This window comes from Eschrichtius robustus, chromosome 3 (assembly GCF_028021215.1).
Source record: "Eschrichtius robustus isolate mEscRob2 chromosome 3, mEscRob2.pri, whole genome shotgun sequence".
In the NCBI taxonomy this organism is placed as follows: Eukaryota; Metazoa; Chordata; class Mammalia; order Artiodactyla; family Eschrichtiidae; genus Eschrichtius; species Eschrichtius robustus.
The window spans coordinates 167512256-167530109 of NC_090826.1; the positions used below are offsets into that span (position 1 = coordinate 167512256).

Consider the following 17854-nt stretch of genomic DNA (forward strand, 5'->3'; position numbering starts at 1 on the left):
TGAATAGCTCCTTTAAGCTCCAGAGCCCTCTTCTAAAAAGATAAATTCATGCCGAGCCACGTCGGTAAATTTCCAGAGCTGTGCTCCACGGGCCTCTGTGTCCAGTCCTGAGGGTCAGCGCTGAGCGCAGGCCGAGGACGCCTGGGGCCCGCTGTAGTGGGGGGGGGGGTGGATGGGGCCGGCATGGTGACGCGGATTACATCTGTGGCTGCTGGAAGTTCTCTCAAGAGGGGAACGTGATGTTTGTTGTGTGCGTTCTCCTCCTTTCCCTCCCACCATCACTGTCTTTCCTCCACCCACAGGGAAGTGCAGCAGAGAACCCAGGAGGTGCTGGCTCCCGGCCCACCTTCCCACTGCAGCTCCATCACTCTAGGGCGTGATGCCTGCTGACAGTCCCAGGAGGACGGAAGCTCTGTGAGGGCAGGGACCCTGTCAACGTGGAGCACGTGCTCCGGGAAGCAACACAGGCTGAGGAAGCTCTTCATCTCGGAGGAGAAAGAGCGGACAGGACATGAAGCCCAGGGCCAGCCTCGCAGAGCTCTACACCCCCAGCCCGGCCTCAGCACCCCTCACTGCTGCTTCCCGTGGCTCCTCGGGCACACCAGCCGCCCCGAGAGCCTCTGAGCACCGACTCTGGCGCACGTGCCTCTTCTGCCTCCCGTCTGGTCTCAGACGTCCCTCCTGAGCCAGGTCTAGAGAAGGGTGCTTCGCACTCTCAGGGGCTCACCAGCCGGCGTGGGGAACAACGTGGAAACACCATCAGAGAGGACGGGGGAGAGCGCCAGGACTCAAGTCCAAACAGGGCACACGGGCTGTAGGGGCATGGGGTTCGCAGAGGGGAGCTCGGACTGGTCCCGAGAGCGAGGTGGAGGTGGGGTGGGAAGCGCTTGCAGGGAGAGAGAAAGTCAAGTGCAGGCACCGGAAGGTATGGGGGGTGGTGTGGCACTGTCCAGGAGGGTGGGGGGCAGGGCAGAGGGGGTGCGAGGACACCGGGGGGCTAGGGGGGACAGAGTCTGGAGATGGGTTACACTTCTGCAGAGTCTGAACTGACCCCGAGGGAATTTAAACGAAGGTTCCCTTTCACCCTTTCTTCTTCTGCACAGACCCTCCAGGCACAAGAAAATAGCACTTGTGCTTTCCAGAATGGGCTCCTTCCTGCTGGGGAAGCACACACTTTGCTCTGCTTCCTCTGCCCCACACCTTCCCTCCACCTCCTTCCTTAGTCTTCCTTGGGGACTGTCCCATCCCTTGCCGTCCCCTCCTGTGTCCTCACACTGCAACCCAGCTGACCCCTACTACAGCATGATCAGAACTTATATTTAATGTGTCCATTTAACTGTTTCCCCCACTGGCCGTCACTTCCCTGACGACAGGGCCTCTGGCAGTAACGTCAGAATGGACCGGTGACAGGCAGGCACCCAGAGCAGGAATCCAGGTGAGAACTAAGGCGCACCGTGGAGTAATGGGGGGTTGGTAGGTGGAGAGGCTTGGAGAGGCGTGAGGAGGGATTAAGGACCCAGAACAGAGAGGACCAGATGGATGTGGGAGGAGGAGCTGGAGACGAGAAGAGTCTGGTGTGGAGAAAGGACCGCGGGGCTTTTGGTTGTTGTTGTTTGTCTTCTTCTGCCTAAAGTCCCAGCCCACTGCTCTTGCGGTCACAGGCACCCAATAACGCTGGCCGAATGGAAGCAGAAAGGGCCTCGGGGCCCGGCAGGGTGTCTCAGGAAACCTCAGCAGGTGAAGGGAGTCCTGAAGCTGGCAGCACCAGCCCAGCCCGCTGAGTGCCCGTCCGCCCTGCATACTGGGAAGTCCCAGAGAACACACCTGCCCCAACCACGATGGGCTAGCATCCGAGCAGCCTTGGGTCACCAGCGGTGAAGGACAAGACCATTATTCAAAGGGGAGGAACCGTGGCAACTTCCCAAAATGGCAGCCACGATATTTCTGGTTTCACATGTTCTTCTAGAACCGTGCCCTTCCCCACCAGGGGGTGGCATCTGCACCCCTCCCCTTGAAGCTGGTGGGCCTCTGTCTGTCTCAGTGAACAGATACGGCAGAAGTGATGTTCTGTGACTTCTGAGGCGCTCTCTCTATAACTTCCGTGTAAGAAGTGGAGCTCCCTTAACGCCTCCATGGAAGAGACCACACAGGATGCAGGAAGACCCTGGAGACTCAGCTGACTAGCCTCCAGCCCAGGCACCAGACACATGGGTGGGGGGCCCTCGGGTGACCTGAGCCCATCCCCATCTGACTGCAACCCCACGAGGGACCCTGAGAGAGTCCCCCCGCTAAGCCCAGTTATCTATCCTTCAGGACCACAGGAGAGAACGAGAAAATGATTGCTGTTGCTTCAAGCCTTTGATGGTGGGGCAGATTGCTACACAGTAGATACAGGTGCAAGGAGACCGGGACCTTCCTGAAATCTGTGCCTGGCCAGGGGCAGTAAGAGGCACCTGCCAGCTGACAGAGTCTGCCCCTGGGGCGGGGGGACATGCCAGCAAGAGAGGAGTCAACACGGAGAGATGCCAGTGCCAGGATGCCGTGCCCAGACACCCAGTCACTCTGTGGTCCCCGGGGCACCCCAGGACCTGAGATGTACCGCACATGCCTGCTCCGGGAAGCTGATGAGACAGACGGCCCGCCAAGGGGAGCGTCCCGAGACGTAGAAAGGGCCGATCTCCTCCTTTGCTGCAGCAGCTCCCCGGGAAGGGAAGGTTGGAGCTCCTCTCCATGGGGTCAAACATGCCAGCAATGCCGCCCTGACCGCAGCTCGATGTTTCCTCCTTCCCCAGGACAACGCTTACTGCTAACTGTGGCTGGCTTAGGGGAGGTGATTCTGGACGTGTGTGGGGTTGGTCTTCACCAGCTGCCAGCCCAGGCATCGCACCCTGGATGCCCAATGACTACCCTCCGCCTGCCCCGTGGTACTTACTGTGTCCATAGCCCCCTTCTCTCCCCGGATCTACCACTGGTTCCCCGCCAGGAACGTTTTTGCTCCCCTTACCCCCAAGGGATTTTTGGCTCTGTGTGGAGACATCTTTGGTTGTCATGCTTGGGGAGGGCTGCCAGTGCATCTAATGGGCAGAGGCTGGGAACGCTGCCACGCATCCCGCAGCACTCAGGACACCCCCATGATGGAGAATGAGCCGGCCGCAACCACCAGCAGGGCCGAGGTCGGGAAAGCCTGCTCCCTCTCAAGTCCTGCTTGTCCTGTGTTTCATCCCTGCAGGGCTCTGTGCCTTTGCTTTCCATGGTGACAGCTAGATAAATGATAAAGGGACCAAGATATTGAGGCTGCTTCTGGCTAAATTTGACCCTTCCCGAGACACTGGTATTTAACAGTGTCCAGGAGGCCTGAGACCCTGCTGACAGAATGACTCTCTCCTGGCCGAGGCAGCCTGGGGCGTCTCAGCTTCGGAAGGAAGTCCCTGGGAGCCAGTAGGCGCTCCCCCAACCCCTGGGCTGCTGGTGTTCCCCAGAGGAAGTGCACACCCTGCCAGCGCCCGGCCCTGCGCGATGGTGGCCGATGAGTCCCACGGGGCCAACCCTTCCGTGACTGCTTCATTTTCTGGAGCAGCCCAGAGAAGGGTACCCCCGAAGCGGAATGACACCCTGCACACAATCACGTCTCACTACATCAGCACTGTCGGGGGGAGGTGGAGGTGCTCCGTTCTGCTCACATCCCAACCCTGGTAAACACGGGTCTTCAGCCTCCTTCCGTGAGCTGCAAGCAGAACTGCAGCAAGAACAAATGATCCAAACCACATGTGTGCCCTCTCCCTCCCTTCCCCCTGCTGCTCCTGAGGAGAGGGGCCCTGAAAGGGAGAAGGAGGAGGGAGGATGGAGGGGGACGAGGATGCCGAGGCCTCAGGGTCACACTGTCGCAGGCCGAACTTGCATGGACAAACCAGACTCTCGGAAGGGAGGCCCCGCCCCGTGCCACCCTTGGCCGCCCTGGACCGGGAGGACGCGGCCTCCCGGTTGTAGGTGTCGACTCTGCTCCCCAGCTCCCTGCGGCCGTGGACGCTGCGGTCACTACCAGATAGCAGAGTTACCAGCCAGCTCTCCGTAGCCCTGTGTCTTCCTGCCATCCACATCCACGTCCTCGCCTTCCTCCCCAGCCCCTCCGTGGCCAGAGGCCCCAGCAGGCGAGGAGGTGGAGCCAACCCCATCTTAGATTCCTACCCCTCAGAATTCCTTCCTCACCTCCCGGGGGAACCAGAGGGTGAGGATCTACTTCCTGGTTTCCTGGGGGCCTTCACAGTGTTGAACTAAAGGTAAAGTCTCACTGCAGCTGGGGCGGCAAAACACAGGGGAGAGATCACATCGGGGATTGCAATAAGAATGAACGTTAGAGGTTTTCTCACTCTGGTCCTGATCCCCAGAGAGAGAGAAACCATCAGTCATACAGCCTTAAGGTTCTCCGCCTCATGGGAAAAGGAAAGGACAGACAGGTCACCTTGTTCCCATTTCACAGGTGGGTAAGTAGAGGCTTGAGACTGAAAATAGCAGGCGTGCTGCAGGCAAAGTGAGTGCTGGGAGAGGAGAGGGCCCAAGCGCGGTGGCAGTGAGGAGTCTCCTGGCCTTTTGGGAAACGTCAGGGAGCAACGGCCATTGCACGAGCCCTGAAAGTTGGAGCAGGAGACTTCACCGAGTTTCTTGAACTTTCCTCCAAATACCAGCTCCTTGGTCACCTCCTAATGCCAAGTGCTAGAGACAGACCCCATTGGTTGTTCAAGACACAGCAGGGCATGCTCCACCTCCCCTCCCCAGCCTCATTTCCATACTTCCCTCAAGCCACACTCTCCCCAAAGGTAACTTGCAATTTGCAGTTATTAAACCCTTACTAAGTGTCAGCCTCTGGCACTCTGAGCTTTCCACGCATTATTTAATTTCATCCTCACAGCCCTCTGAGGTAGATACTACTATCATCCCCACTTTATGGATGAGGAAACTGAGGCTTAACGAGGACGGTGATTTACCCCATGTGATAGAGCCAGGAAGTGGCAGAACCAAGAGGCCAACCTCTAACTGATGGACACCCAAGTCCTCACTCTGGACCCTGCCATTTACAGATGTTTACTGATGTATGTGCCTTGCTTGGCTCTGTGTGGAGACCATCCCATCCCGGAAAGTCAAGGATGGGAGGCCGGATCCCAACGCTGCAGTGGCCATAACGCACATGTGGCTTTTCACGTTCAAACGGAAGAAAATTAAAAATTCAGTTCCTTGGCTGCATTAGTCACACTTCAAATGCTCCACTTGTGGCTTGCAGCTACCATATTGACAGCGTAGAACTTTCGCATCACTGCTAAACGTGCTGGTGGACAGTGCTGGTCTAGAGTCTGCCCCACTGCACACAGGCCACCCAACGCTGGCCCAGCCAGAGCAGACTACCCTCCTCCTGGGGCTTCCTCGCCCCACTGTTGCTGCCCAGGACCCCACTAGACCTCGCAGAACACGTGGCCCTTCATTTCTGAAATCCCCTGGATGGGGGCCTCTCTGTGGCTGATCCTGTGGGGGACGATCTGAGCAAGGGTCTCAGACCCTGGGGTGGAGACGTTATTGCTCAACAAACATGATCTGCAGCCTGGTGCCGGCGGGGTGCGGTGGAGGGTGGGGACTGCCAGTGGAAGTCACAGAACGTCAGAAGTAGTGAGACCTTACGGAACTAGGATCCAATCCCCTCAACTCAGAAACAGACCAGAGTCCACACAGGGATGTGGCCTGGCTCCTGGCTCAGGGAGCACCCGAACAAGCGAAAAGTCACACTCTGATCCACAGGCCCACAGGAAGCAAAGGAACCGTGTAAACTCTTTGGAAGTTTCCTCTGGCTTCAGAGGAACATGTACATGACAATGGGGCGGGGGAGATTCTTTGGGGAGGATTCCTGCTGCCTCTCCTCCCTGGGGAGAGGAGGTCAGGGACAGCCAAGGAGAGATGTGCCCAACTTTAGGCCTCGGATGAGGCAGGAACCCCGCTGTGTGATTGCCAAGGCTGGGGCAGCCCGGGCAGGACGGGGCCTCTGGGAGATTCAGCCCTGGCCCGTTTATGGGCCTGTCTCAGGTGCAGCAGGAAAGGAAGCTGGGAGCACAGGCAGCAGCCACAGGGGAGAAAAGCTGTGAAAAAGCATTTATAGGGCTTCCCTAGTGGCGCAGCGGTTGAGAATCTGCCTGCCAATGCAGGGGACACGGGTTCGAGCCCTGGTCTGGGAAGATCCCACATGCCGCAGAGCAACTGGGCCTGTGAGCCACAACTACTGAGCCTGCGCGTCTGGAGCCTGTGCTCCGCAACAAGAGAGGCCGCGACAGTGAGTGGCCCCCGCTCGCCGTGACTAGAGAAAGCCCTCGTACAGAAACGAAGACCCAACACAGCCATAAATAAATAAAATAAATTTTAAAAAAAAAGGAATCATCTATTTAAAAAAAAAGAAAAAAAAAGAAAAAGCATTTATAACCAGAAGAGCCGCCGGGGAGAGGACAGGAGGACTCACGGACCGCACACATCTGCCCCAGGAGCTGGGAGAAGCCCCTGGGGTCGGGGGCAGTGAGGGTGGTGCTGGGGCTGGCGGTGAAGCCATTGTTTTAAGAAAAAGGAAAAAATATATTTATTTTCCCCACCAAACTAGCCAACACCTATTTTCTAGTTCTTTTTTTTTTTTTTTTTTTTAACTACAAGCACTCTTTTTTAAAAAGGCACCTACAAATTCCAATAGAGGGGCATCCTACAAAATCCCGGACCAGTACTCCTGAAAAGTGACAAGGTCATCCAAAACAGGCTGAGAAACTGTCACAGCCAAGAAGAGCCTTAGGAGACATGACGACTAAATGTAATGTGGTGTCCTGGATGGGATCCTGGGACAGAAAAAGGACCTTAAGTAAAAACTAAAGAAAGCTGAAGTATGGACTTTAGTTAATGATAATGTATCAATACTGGTTCATTAACTGTAGCAAATGTCCCACACTTAATAATGTAAGAAGTTACCAGTAGGGGAAACTGGGCTGGTGTGTATGGAATTCTCTGTACTATCATCTCAATTTTTCTGTAAACCTAAAACTGTGCTAACAAAGTCTATTAAAATGTTTAAAAGGCACCTATTAAAATGGCTTCTAAAAAGTATAATTTAAGGGGGTTGGACCCAGGGCTGAGGTAGGCACCCCTCACCCCCTTCTCAGTGGGTCATGCCCAGGGCGGCAGGGTGACTGGGCAGTGCCCGTGCAGGAGACCATGCGGTTTCCAGTTACAACACAGGGATCACAGCAAACACAGCCGCCACAGAAGCACTATGGCATTACCTCTCCCATCAGCTTAGCAGCCCCCAAGGAGACTGACTGCCTACGTACACAGAAACTAATTGAGACTCTGAAGCCCTTTGGCGTTTTTGAAGAGGAAGAGGAACTGCAGCGCAGGATTTTAATTTGGGGAAAATTAAATAACCTGGTAAAAGAGTGGATACGAGAAATCAGTGAAAGCGAGAATCTTCCACAATCTGTAATTGAAAATGGTGGTGGAAAAATTTTTACATTTGGATCTTAGAGATTAGGAGTACATACAAAAGGTGCCGATATTGATGCGTTGTGTGCTGCACATCAAGACATGTTGATCGAAGTGATTTTTTTCACCTCATTCTATCATAAGTTGAAATTACAGGAAGAAGTAAAAGATTTAAGAGCTGTTGAAGAAGCATTTGTACCAGTTATCAAACTGTGTTTTGATGGAATAGAGATTGATACTTTGTTTGCAGGATTAGCACTGCAGACTATTCCAGGAGATTTGGGCTTAAGAGATGACAGTCTGCTTAAAAATTTAGATATAAGGTGCGTAAGAAGTCTTAATGGTTGCAGGGTAACCGATGAAATTGTACATCTAGTACCAAACATTGACAACTTCTCAGGTTAACCCTGAGAGCTATCAAACTGTGGGCCAAACACCACAACACCTATTCCAATATATTAGGTTTCCTCGGTGGTGTTTCCTGGGCTGTGCTAGTAGCAAGAACTTGCCAGCTTTATCCAAATGCAGTAGCATCAACTCTTGTACATAAATTTTTCTTGGTATTTTCTAAATGGTATGTGTTTAGATTATATTAAAATAAAATTGATTGTAGACACTGAAAAAAAATTATAATTTAAGAATCATTTAAAAAGTTATTTACAGTATTTAAAAATGGGAAAATAGGGAGAGGTTGAATTTGTTCAGGATTCTACAATTTGCCAATGTGTTTGCCTATATTAATCGCATTTTTCATCACAGCCCTGGGGAAGGAGTATTATCATTATTCCCATTTTATAGAAGAGGAAACTGAGGCTCAGAGAGCTTGGGTAACCTGCCCAAAGTCACCCAGGCTAGTAAGCAGGGGAGGAAGCAGGAACTGGAAACCTCCTTCCTGCACGCTTTTCCCACTGGCCCTGCCCTTCCCCACTCTCTGCTGAGCAGGGCTGTGGGGAGGGGCACCCTCTAGCCAAACATCTCCCAGTGTTTGGGGGCCCACGTGACTCTTAGGGGTAGAGGCAGGGTGATCCACCTCTGAGAGGCCAGGTTACAAAGACACGGGGCTGTGCGGTTTCAACAGCTCTGACAGCGTTGGCAGCCTCGAGACTTCCCCCAGGAAGCCGAGGGCCTATGGGGGCACCTGGCCAGGGCAGCTACCTTCCTCTGAGAGCTTTGAAGGCTGTGGGGCCCATAGGGGGCTATGAGGGGGCAGTGGTTAAAGCCCAGCAGTGGCCCAGTGAAAACCAAAGGTAGGAGGAGCTCAGCTCTGGGATCTCCTGGGCTCCTGGGGCCACTCCATGGCCATCACCTGTAAGAAGAGGCTGAGAGCAGCAACTCCAGAGCCATATTTAGCTGTAGGGCCAGGCTGGCCGAGGCTCAGCCTTGGTCTCCAGCCCTCCCTCCAGATGGGCAGATTTTTCTTCACTGACTCAATGCTGAGCACAACCAAGGTCTGCAAAGCAGATGGCTCACGTCAGAGCAGTTCTGCAAACATGGCTGGAATTACTTTGGTGAGGCTTCCAGCTGACCCTCTGGGAAAGTGGGTGGGAGCTGGTGGATTAACCATTGCTGGGCCGCCCTGTGAAGTGAGGCAGGAGGCTGAGAAATGTACAAGTCCCAGGATGGGCCCCGCCCAGGTTCATTGGTGAACTGAGTGAGTCTCAGGGTAGAAAGTACAGGGAGGAAAATAAATTTCGCTTTGAGAATTTTACCTCCATAATCCCTCAACATAGCCTCATGGCCACTTGTGATGGGAATGAGAAGAGCGTGGAAAGCTTTAAAATCAGATCAGGGTTCTTTCCTTTGGCAATTTTTAGCTTTGTGGCCTTGCATGGGCTCCCCACCACCTGCCTCAGTTTTCTTATCTGCAGAGTGAGGCTGAAAATATTTACTTGGATGATTACATGAGACAATGCAATGAAAATGCTCCACGAGTTGCATACTGTTATACAGTGTGTTATACAGTGATAGGGGCTGTTATCATTCCTCCTCTGAGATAAGAGATCTGGACCCGGTGCTTTGATTCTCTAGCACAAGATTTACACTCAATGTCAGGCATGAGGAACTACTCTAGAATAGCTGACTGCCCCATCGTAGGGGATCTCTGAGGTCACCCCGTTGACTCTCCCCGCCACTCCCATTTTTAGAAGAGACTGAGGTTCCAAGTGATGACGTGCCCACGGTCTGCCAAGTAAGAGCTGAGCCTTGACTCGTATCTCTGGTCGTGTGGCCAGGTGTCACTGCCGTGGCCCCCCTGTTCCTGATGTTTCTGAACCTGCTGGGACCTGGTGACAGTCACCACCCCATGCCCACCCTGTGTCCGGACGCCAGAATCAGAGTGAGAATTCAGTCCACCACATTTCACAGATCGCAGTCAAACCCAGATCCTCCAAAATAAAAGGCCAAGAGAACAAAATGGCCAATGTGGTGTAAAAAAAAAACCTTAGAAATTACAGACCTGATTACTGAGAAATGTTTTAAAGGACTTACACTTAATCTTGTTTCTATTTGATTTGGTGCATATCATGGGGATTTTTACCCCAGGAATGTAAGCTTTGCGGGTCTCCTCTCCAAATGGCCTGACAGTATTTAACCAGGACTTAAATCTTGCAACTTGGCCCTTAAGATGTCATTAAACTTTAAAGGAGATGTTTAGTCTAGGTGTGGAATTTAGCCCAGGTATGACAGTTGTCATTTTTGTTTCCAGGTTTCCTAAAGCCCCCATGGTTGGTCAAAGTCTCCATCAACTTCTAGTCCTGTTAACTTCCATTTTCTCTAACCAATGGATTTTCCTGGAGCACCCACCTAGGTGCCCTAGGCCCCCTGGGCATCTCTCTTTTGTGGGGGAGAGAAGGTGGGAAATGGGAGGTATGTTTTCTGTGGGCAAGAATGTGCTCTGGCATCTCAGGAATTTGCACACAGAGGCTGAGCTCAGAGAGCGGTGTTCGCACGCCCAGCCCTGGGACATGCTCTCTGAGACCCATTTCACAAGGGGTTCCCAGTGTGCCTGTCCTAACGATTCACACAAATGCCCCGACATCCCTCAGAGACTGAAAACTTTCCATGCCCCTTCTGGGGAGCCTAGCTCAGGGGTTAAACACACAGACTGTCTGCATTTGCATTCCAGGCCCTCACTTCAGCTGTTGGATGACCTCAAACAAGTCACTCCCAGGACAGAACCTCTGCTGGGTGGGCCAGGAAAGAAGGTCCAATTCAAGATGATTAATTTTGTTACTGATAGACTAGTCTGGAAAGCAAGTTGAAGCTGATGGCTCAAAACAAGTTTTTGGTTATTCGCAGCAAATAATCTGCTCCAGCGATCGTAGGCCCATATCTATTATGAGTAAAAAAAATGAGCGTGGATTCTTTGAGAATCTTAAATAGTGGTCCCAGGCCCCATCGTTAAGACTTCTTTGCAGAAACCTCGGGTCCTGTATAGCAATAAACAACAGGCTCCTACTGTATAGCACAGGGAACTATATTCAATATCTTATGATAAACCATAATGGAAAAGAATATGAAAAAGGATATATGTATAACTGAATCACTGTGCTGTACAGCAGAAATTAACACAACATTGTAAATCAACTTTACTTCAATAAAATAAATTAAAGAAAACTTGGGGGCTTTCATGCCAAAGCTGGAGCAGGTTTCAATCTCAGCAGGCACTATGTCCAGAAAATCAGAGCTCAGCGACACAGAGCAAAGTTTCAGACCCTCACGATTCAGCTACTCCAGTTAAACTTACTTAAATGAACATTTCAATTGCCTCTGTGACAATACGCACCACGTTCACTGTTGTGATACCATGGTGAGCTCGGCCTGCAAACACTGAGAATGCCCTGGTGCGTTAACTTCCTCCCAGCAGTGAGTGTTAGTTAGGGTTTCCTCCTCCTCCACACACTGAGTCACCATCCCATCCCTGAACCCCAGAGAGCTGACGTCTCAGTGCTGCAACCGGGCCTGGGCTAGTCCTCCCAGCTGGCCCTCAGCCCAGAGCCTGACTGTTCCGTGGGCCATTAGCAACACTGGCCCCGGGACATACAGACACCAAGGGTGCCTGAGATCCAGAAGCTCCTCTGTCTTCTAGTGGAAGTGTCTTTGTAACTTCAACAACTAGCCCAGTGCAGGGGACACAGGAGGCCTCACTGCACATCTGTGCATTTGTCTGCTGCAGCACAGGGTCCTCAGGGGACAAGACATTCCAGGAAGCTTCTAGAACTGGAAATTGCCAAACTCTTTGGCAAGGGAGCAGAGCCATAGGTCATCCCTCACCCCTTCTATCCACAACCTTTCAGACAAGCCCCCGTAGCCTGTTTGAGATGCCATCACTTACCCAGGGCTCCTTGGCAGATGTCTGTGCGAGTGGCTCCTCCAGTAATAAATTGGGGATCATCGCAGATCTCCTGGAAACGAGACCCACAAAGTGCTGTCAACCCACCTGACATGTGCTTCTGTAGTCAGGACACCTCGGTTCCCAGAAGGTGCATCGGACCCCCTCCGCCCCTTCCCCTCCCCTCTAGGGAAAGCTATGCAGTTACAGTTAGACTGCCATGGGACCCGACTGCTCCACTGGACCCCAACGCTCCACATTGCCTAGAGCCCACTTCATCACGCTACTTCCTAGGGCCAGGGCAGCGCCAAGTCCAGCCTCCTCTGGGGGCCTTGAGACGGTCCATGCACTGGAGCTGCCCTGCCCACTATGTCGGTCCCTCTCCTCTGTTCCTGCATGGAATTCCTCCCTCTCCCACCCTCTTCTCTCCTTTTCCACATCTTACTGTATCTCAAGACCCACTGCCACCAACTCCACGAAGCCCTCCTTCACAGTCCGGCCCTCACCCATCCTTTTGATCCCGAATCCCAGAGTACGTGCACTCTGCAATTTAGCAGCTAGTTGTGTGCCATGTGGTGGTGCTGGGTACCAGTCTGTCTTCCTAACACTCACACGCTTCTTGAGGGCAGGGGAAGGTATCTAGCCTTCTGGATTCGTCCATAGGCCATGATACTTGGGGGTCCACATACCGTGAGCCTGCTGTGTGTCAATACTGTGTGTGGTACTTTATCTCAGGCAGCCCTCTCGGGAACACAGATGGACACCGACCCCATTTCACAGGTGGGGAAACAGGCTAAGAGATAAAGCCACATGTCCCAAGATACACGGCTCGTAAGCTGTAGATGGCACTGGGATTTGAACTCACCAGTGTAAACCATATAGTCTTTCCCTCCTGCCCTGCCCCTGATGGATTACTAACAAGCCTTCAAGGGCTGTCCCACCGGTCGCCTGCTGGAAGCCAACCTTGAACAGTGCTGGCCCTTCTGCAGCCCTCTCTGAGTATGCTTCTGATTCTGAAGAGCCCCACCCCAAAACCACAGAGGAAGTCAGGGCATAAATCTGGGCTTCCCTCGGCCTGGACCCCTTGGTTCGTAAGAGCTCCACCCCATAGTGCCCAGCCCCCTGCACGCATCCCCCCCCCCCCCTCCCTGCCAAGCAGAAGCTCTTCTTGGGCGAGGCCTGGATCTAGCCCCTAGCCACCCCAGCTTAGGCTGTAGAGGCTCTTTTGGAATCCACAGCAGAACACGCTCCTTTCATGCCCCTGCACTGTCCCTTCCCTGTTCAGGTTGGTCTGTTTGGGGGAATGACAGGGACAGTGAGAATGCTCTTCTGCTGAGGCACATGAAGCCAGCTTTGCCCAAGGCCTGCCAGCCAAACACTTATCCTGCTGATGGAAGAGACTGGGTTTGGTGCTGGGAGCCCAAAAGTCATACTGATAATCCTCAGTGTGCCAGGCACTTACCCCAGAAGGATTTTTCCATTATGTTTGAGAAGCTTCCTCACACCTTTGGCACCCTCTCCAAAGAAGGCAAAGTTTAGAGTGGCCCTTAGAGATGCTTCAGGAAATTGAAACTTGTACACAACATACAGGGCACGGAATTAAATACGGAACTTAACAGTCCCAGGAAAGGGGTTGAGGGCTTGGGCTTTGGAGTCAGACAACCTGGGTTTGAATTCTGGCTCTGTCACTTCTTAAATGGGTTCTATGACCCTGGCAAGTTACTTCACCTCCTTAAGCCTCAGTTTTCTCATCTGTATAATGGGGATGGTGCTGACAAGTGAACCTACCACATCAGGTTGTTCTGAGGGTTAAATGAGATGACTACGTACACGTGCCTTGATAAGCGCTCTATAAAAGTCACCTACTATTAATTATTACTGGAGGAGTTGATCATAATCACTGAACTTGAGGCAGGAGATGCAGGTTTGAGGCTGAGTTCAGCCAGCTGAGTGTAAACAAATCATAAACCACTCAGAGGCCTTAGATGTTTCCGGGTAAGGTGGGGACTCACACACCTGCCCTCCTCCCACCTGACTGGTGTCACCCTCGGATGGTGCCGGCTTTTTCCTCGCTGTGCCTCTGCGCCAGCCCACAGTGACTTCAGCCATGTGCTCTTCAGCCTCCTTCCCAGCCCCAAGCCCTCTGTGGCCAGTGCCGGGAAGCCCCCTCTGAGGAGCAGCCCCCGCTCCAGGGCTGGCCTGCTCCCCTGCCTCGCTCCTGCAACCCTACTCTCACTTCCTTGTGGCTCCGTTTCACCGTCTCCCCCCCTGCTTTTCTCTCTGGGACTTGACATATAACACATTCCAATTGCTCTCATCTGAAAACCAGCCTGTCAAGCCCCAGGTCCCACTCTCCCTGACACTTTTCCTCCTCTCCTTTCACAGGCACCCTTCTGGAATTAGCTGGGCACGCTCTTCATTTCCGGTTCCTTACTTTGGGGTCTACAGCCACCCGGCTTCTACCCCATTGCAATTCTATGCCATTGCAATTGCTCTGTTACAGTTACCAATGACTTGCTTCCGTCTAGATCCAGTGGACACGTGTCTGTTTGCCTTGCCTGACCCGAACCACAGCTGTGTTTGAGAAGGCAGAGAGGGCGGCTGTGAGCTGTGGCTATTGACACCCACAGGCTGGACACAGTCCTGGCTCCACCCCAGACACCTGTATGAGTGAAGAGTTAACCTTCCCCAGCCTCAATTTCTTCAACTGCTGAATGGGACAATAACAGCTACCCTCCCCCTTGGTTGTGCAGTGCACACCCTGTCCCGCCCTAATCTGGGGCCCTAAAATGGCCTCGGATCTCTATTTCCCCATCTGGAAGTCCTACAGGCATTTCCAACCGTTGGGTGACCTGTCCGTGTCCCCTCACTAGCCCCTAAAGCCTTCAGAGGCAGAAACCATATGCACTGTGCCTGGCATACAGCAGGTGTTCAATATACACTTATTGAGTGAATGAAAGAATAAGCAAAGAAGTATGTAAATTCACTTTGTAAACTGTAAAGTGCTATACAAATGTAAGGCGAATACCTTCTCATTTATCACTTTCACAGCTGTAATTCTGTTTGAGGCTCATTACAGTCCTACATTCATTCATTCACTCATTCCACAAATGGTCACAGTCTTTGTTCACAGATGTATCCCAAGCATTTAAGACACTGCCTGACATATAACAGGCACTCGACAAGTATTGTTAAATGAATGAATGAACGAATGAATGCATACTCTGAATGCACTGGGGCTAGATTGGTGCACAATACACACATGGTCCCTGCAGTTCACTAGGAAGGACAAACAAATATATGTAATTATATTTATAAGTTGTGAAAATGCTATGAAGGAAATTAGCAGGGTTCAGTGATAAAGAATAACAAGATGAGAAGGGGGCTGCTAAGAATGGTCAGGAAAGATCTCTTTGGGGAGGTGACATCTAACTAAGTCCCAAAGAGTAAGTGAGCCAGACTCCAGAAAACCAGGAAAGAGCATCCCTGGCAGGTGAGGCAGGAAAGAGCTGGGTGCCCTTGAGAAACTAAAAGGTGCTGGGCCTGGTGAGCCAGTGGGGAGAGGAAACTATTTAGGTATCACCTCTTCTTTTAGACGAAGAAATGGAGGCAAGGAGGTTAAATGGCTCATGCAGCTTAGCAAGAAATGAACTCAAGTGCTCCAGGCCAAGGACACTTCCTACTGAACTTGCTGCCTATGGGCTGGGTTTGGGGTGACAGAAGGTGACTAGCGGGTGGGGGTGAGGGGCTCAGAGGAGTGGGAGCAGGGCAGGAATGTTAATTTCCCTAACAGGAATCTAGAGGCTATATTTCCCAGGAAGCCTCCTTGAGGTTTGGCGGGGGAAGATGGGTGAGGTGTCCCACAGGACATGGGGCCAGGAGGGGTTCCAGGGGAAACAGGATGGACAAATTGATCAGGAAGGAAACTGTTCCAAGGCCTGCCAGGGCAAGGAGGGGAGAGACCCAGGGGGGCAGGATAAGGGAACACCGAGGGGCCCCTGAGACGCCAGGGTGAGGATTCTGGGAGGGTGAGTGAGGAGGAGGAACTGGCTCCTGGATGCATCTCCCCTGTGCTTTTGATAATCACCAGGGTAAATGTTACGGGGAGGTCGGCCCCCTTTGGAAAAACAAACAGGAAACCCCGACTGGATAAATCTAACCATCGCTGCACGAGACAATCCTTAGTCACAAAGGACCAGGCCAGGCGTGGACTTTCTCCCTTCCTGAAGCAGGCTAACCGAGTTAGAGACTGACTTTTCCCGGTTAGATAGTGTCCCACTCACCCCACACCCCACCTCGGCACCCCGCCTCTCTTCTCCGCAGACTCTCTCCCCACCGGAGTCCAAGAAGTTTTGTCCAGGTCCCCCTATATCAACCGAGTTTTTGTGAGTTTTTGCTGGCGGGCCTGCTAGTGGGATTTACGGGCAGCGTGCACTTCGGCCCGTCCTGCGGGCGCCGTGGGTGGCAGAGGGGACACGGGCGACCGCGGAGCTTCCCCCGACCCCGCGCCTGCAGAGCCCCAGGCTGGGCAGCGCGGGGACGGGGCTCCCGGCTGCGGGGCTCGGCTCTGCGCGCTCCCCGGGCTCCCCGCGCGCTGGGCCTGGTTCTCGGCTGCCGCGAGGCCCGGTCGCCGCGCCTCCGGTTTCCGCGCCCCGCCCGCCCCGCATCCCGCCGCGGGCGCGCTGCCTACCGTGGGCCGCTTCCACTCGATGCCCCGGGTCTTGCTGGAGTAGGGTCCCAACTCCTTGAAGCCCAGGGAAGACGGGAGGGCCGGGAAGGACGGGTCCTGGAAGAGCGCCCCGGCCTCCAGCCACTCGTCCCGCAGCGCCGCGTAGTCCTGGTTGAGGTACTTGACGGCCCTCTCGTGCGAGCCCAGCCCCTCGGCCGCCTCCCGGTCCTTCGCCAGCTTGAACGCGATGCCCGCCATGGTCGGCCCGGTGCCCGCGTTGCCGCCCAGCGAGCGAGCGTGGGTCTCAGCGGCTGCTCGGCGCGGCGCTCCGCAAGGGCGCGGCCAGGGTTCGGCGCGCGGCAGCGGGACTGCAAACGGCCGCCGCGGGCGATGATTCACCCGGCAGGGCAGCGCCCTCCGCGCGTCGGGGCGTGGCCTGGCCGCTCCCGGCCAGCTCGGCGCCGGGCCCTGGACCCTGCCGGCCGGCGGCCTGCACAGCGCCGGCGGGAGGACGGCGGCGGCGGCCCACGGGGTCGGTGCTGCCACCTGCGGCCGGCGCCTGGGATGGCCAAGCCGGCCCGCGCCGCGCACCTGGACGTCCTGGAGGAAAAGTGGGGACTCAAACCCAACCCCGATAGACGACTTCCCACTTGTCGGGGAGGAAGGCTGGGCGAAACCCGAGGCTGGGGCTGTCCTGACTCTCCAGGACACACCCTGTGAGTCAGAAGATCGGGGAGAGAGCTCCAGGGGACTAAATCAGCTCTGTGGGAAGGTGTCCCTCCGCTATAGTCCCCATTTGACAGATGGGAAAACTGAGCATCAGAGAGGTTCAATGACATCATCCAATGTCGCACAACTAATCAGAGGCAGAACAGGGATTCTAAGTCACCAGAAGCGTGTTACAATCGTGATGCTACACACTGCTACTGGTTAGCTATATGATCACAGATAGGGTGGCCAGATTTGGCAAATAAAAATACATCCACCTGTAATAGGGAAGAACAAATCTGACTCCATATTAGATGTTTTGTTGCCTGTGTTTAGTCATGCTGGCTCTGAACCTTTTGTAAAAGAATGTTATCTACAGCCTGAAATATACAGGATAGCCTAGTCTCAGGGCTCTGACCTTTAAGAGTACATTCATATAGAGATAAAAAGTTGCAGAACAGAGAATAACTTTTGTTTCATCGGAGGTTTACAGGAACATCTTGACCTGACCAACATGAACAGCTACAAGAAGGAAGGATTCCAACACCAAGAAGTTTGCAACAACTAACCACGCCCCTCCCTCATCTTGCCTTTAAAAGTGCTTTGCTGAACTTCTTGGAGAAGTTCGGGGCATTTTAAGCACGAGACAGCCT

General features: G+C 53.5%; 1 protein-coding gene and 1 pseudogene across 1 annotated transcript in view; one reads left to right on the plus strand and one right to left on the minus strand.

Moving 5' to 3' along the window:
* CAPN2 (calpain 2) overlaps positions 1 to 16775 on the minus strand; it is a 55274-nt gene extending 38499 nt beyond the window's left edge. Inside the window, exons 1-2 of the mRNA XM_068541775.1 lie at positions 16515 to 16775; positions 11828 to 11897 (exon numbers count right to left, since the gene is read on the minus strand). Of these exons, the coding sequence (XP_068397876.1) occupies positions 11828 to 11897; positions 16515 to 16751 (307 nt within the window). The 5' untranslated portion in view covers positions 16752 to 16775. The remainder of the gene's footprint in view (positions 1 to 11827; positions 11898 to 16514) is intronic.
* On the plus strand, positions 7227 to 8090 carry LOC137763043 (poly(A) polymerase alpha pseudogene; annotated as a pseudogene).
* Positions 16776 to 17854: the final 1079 nt, after the last annotated feature.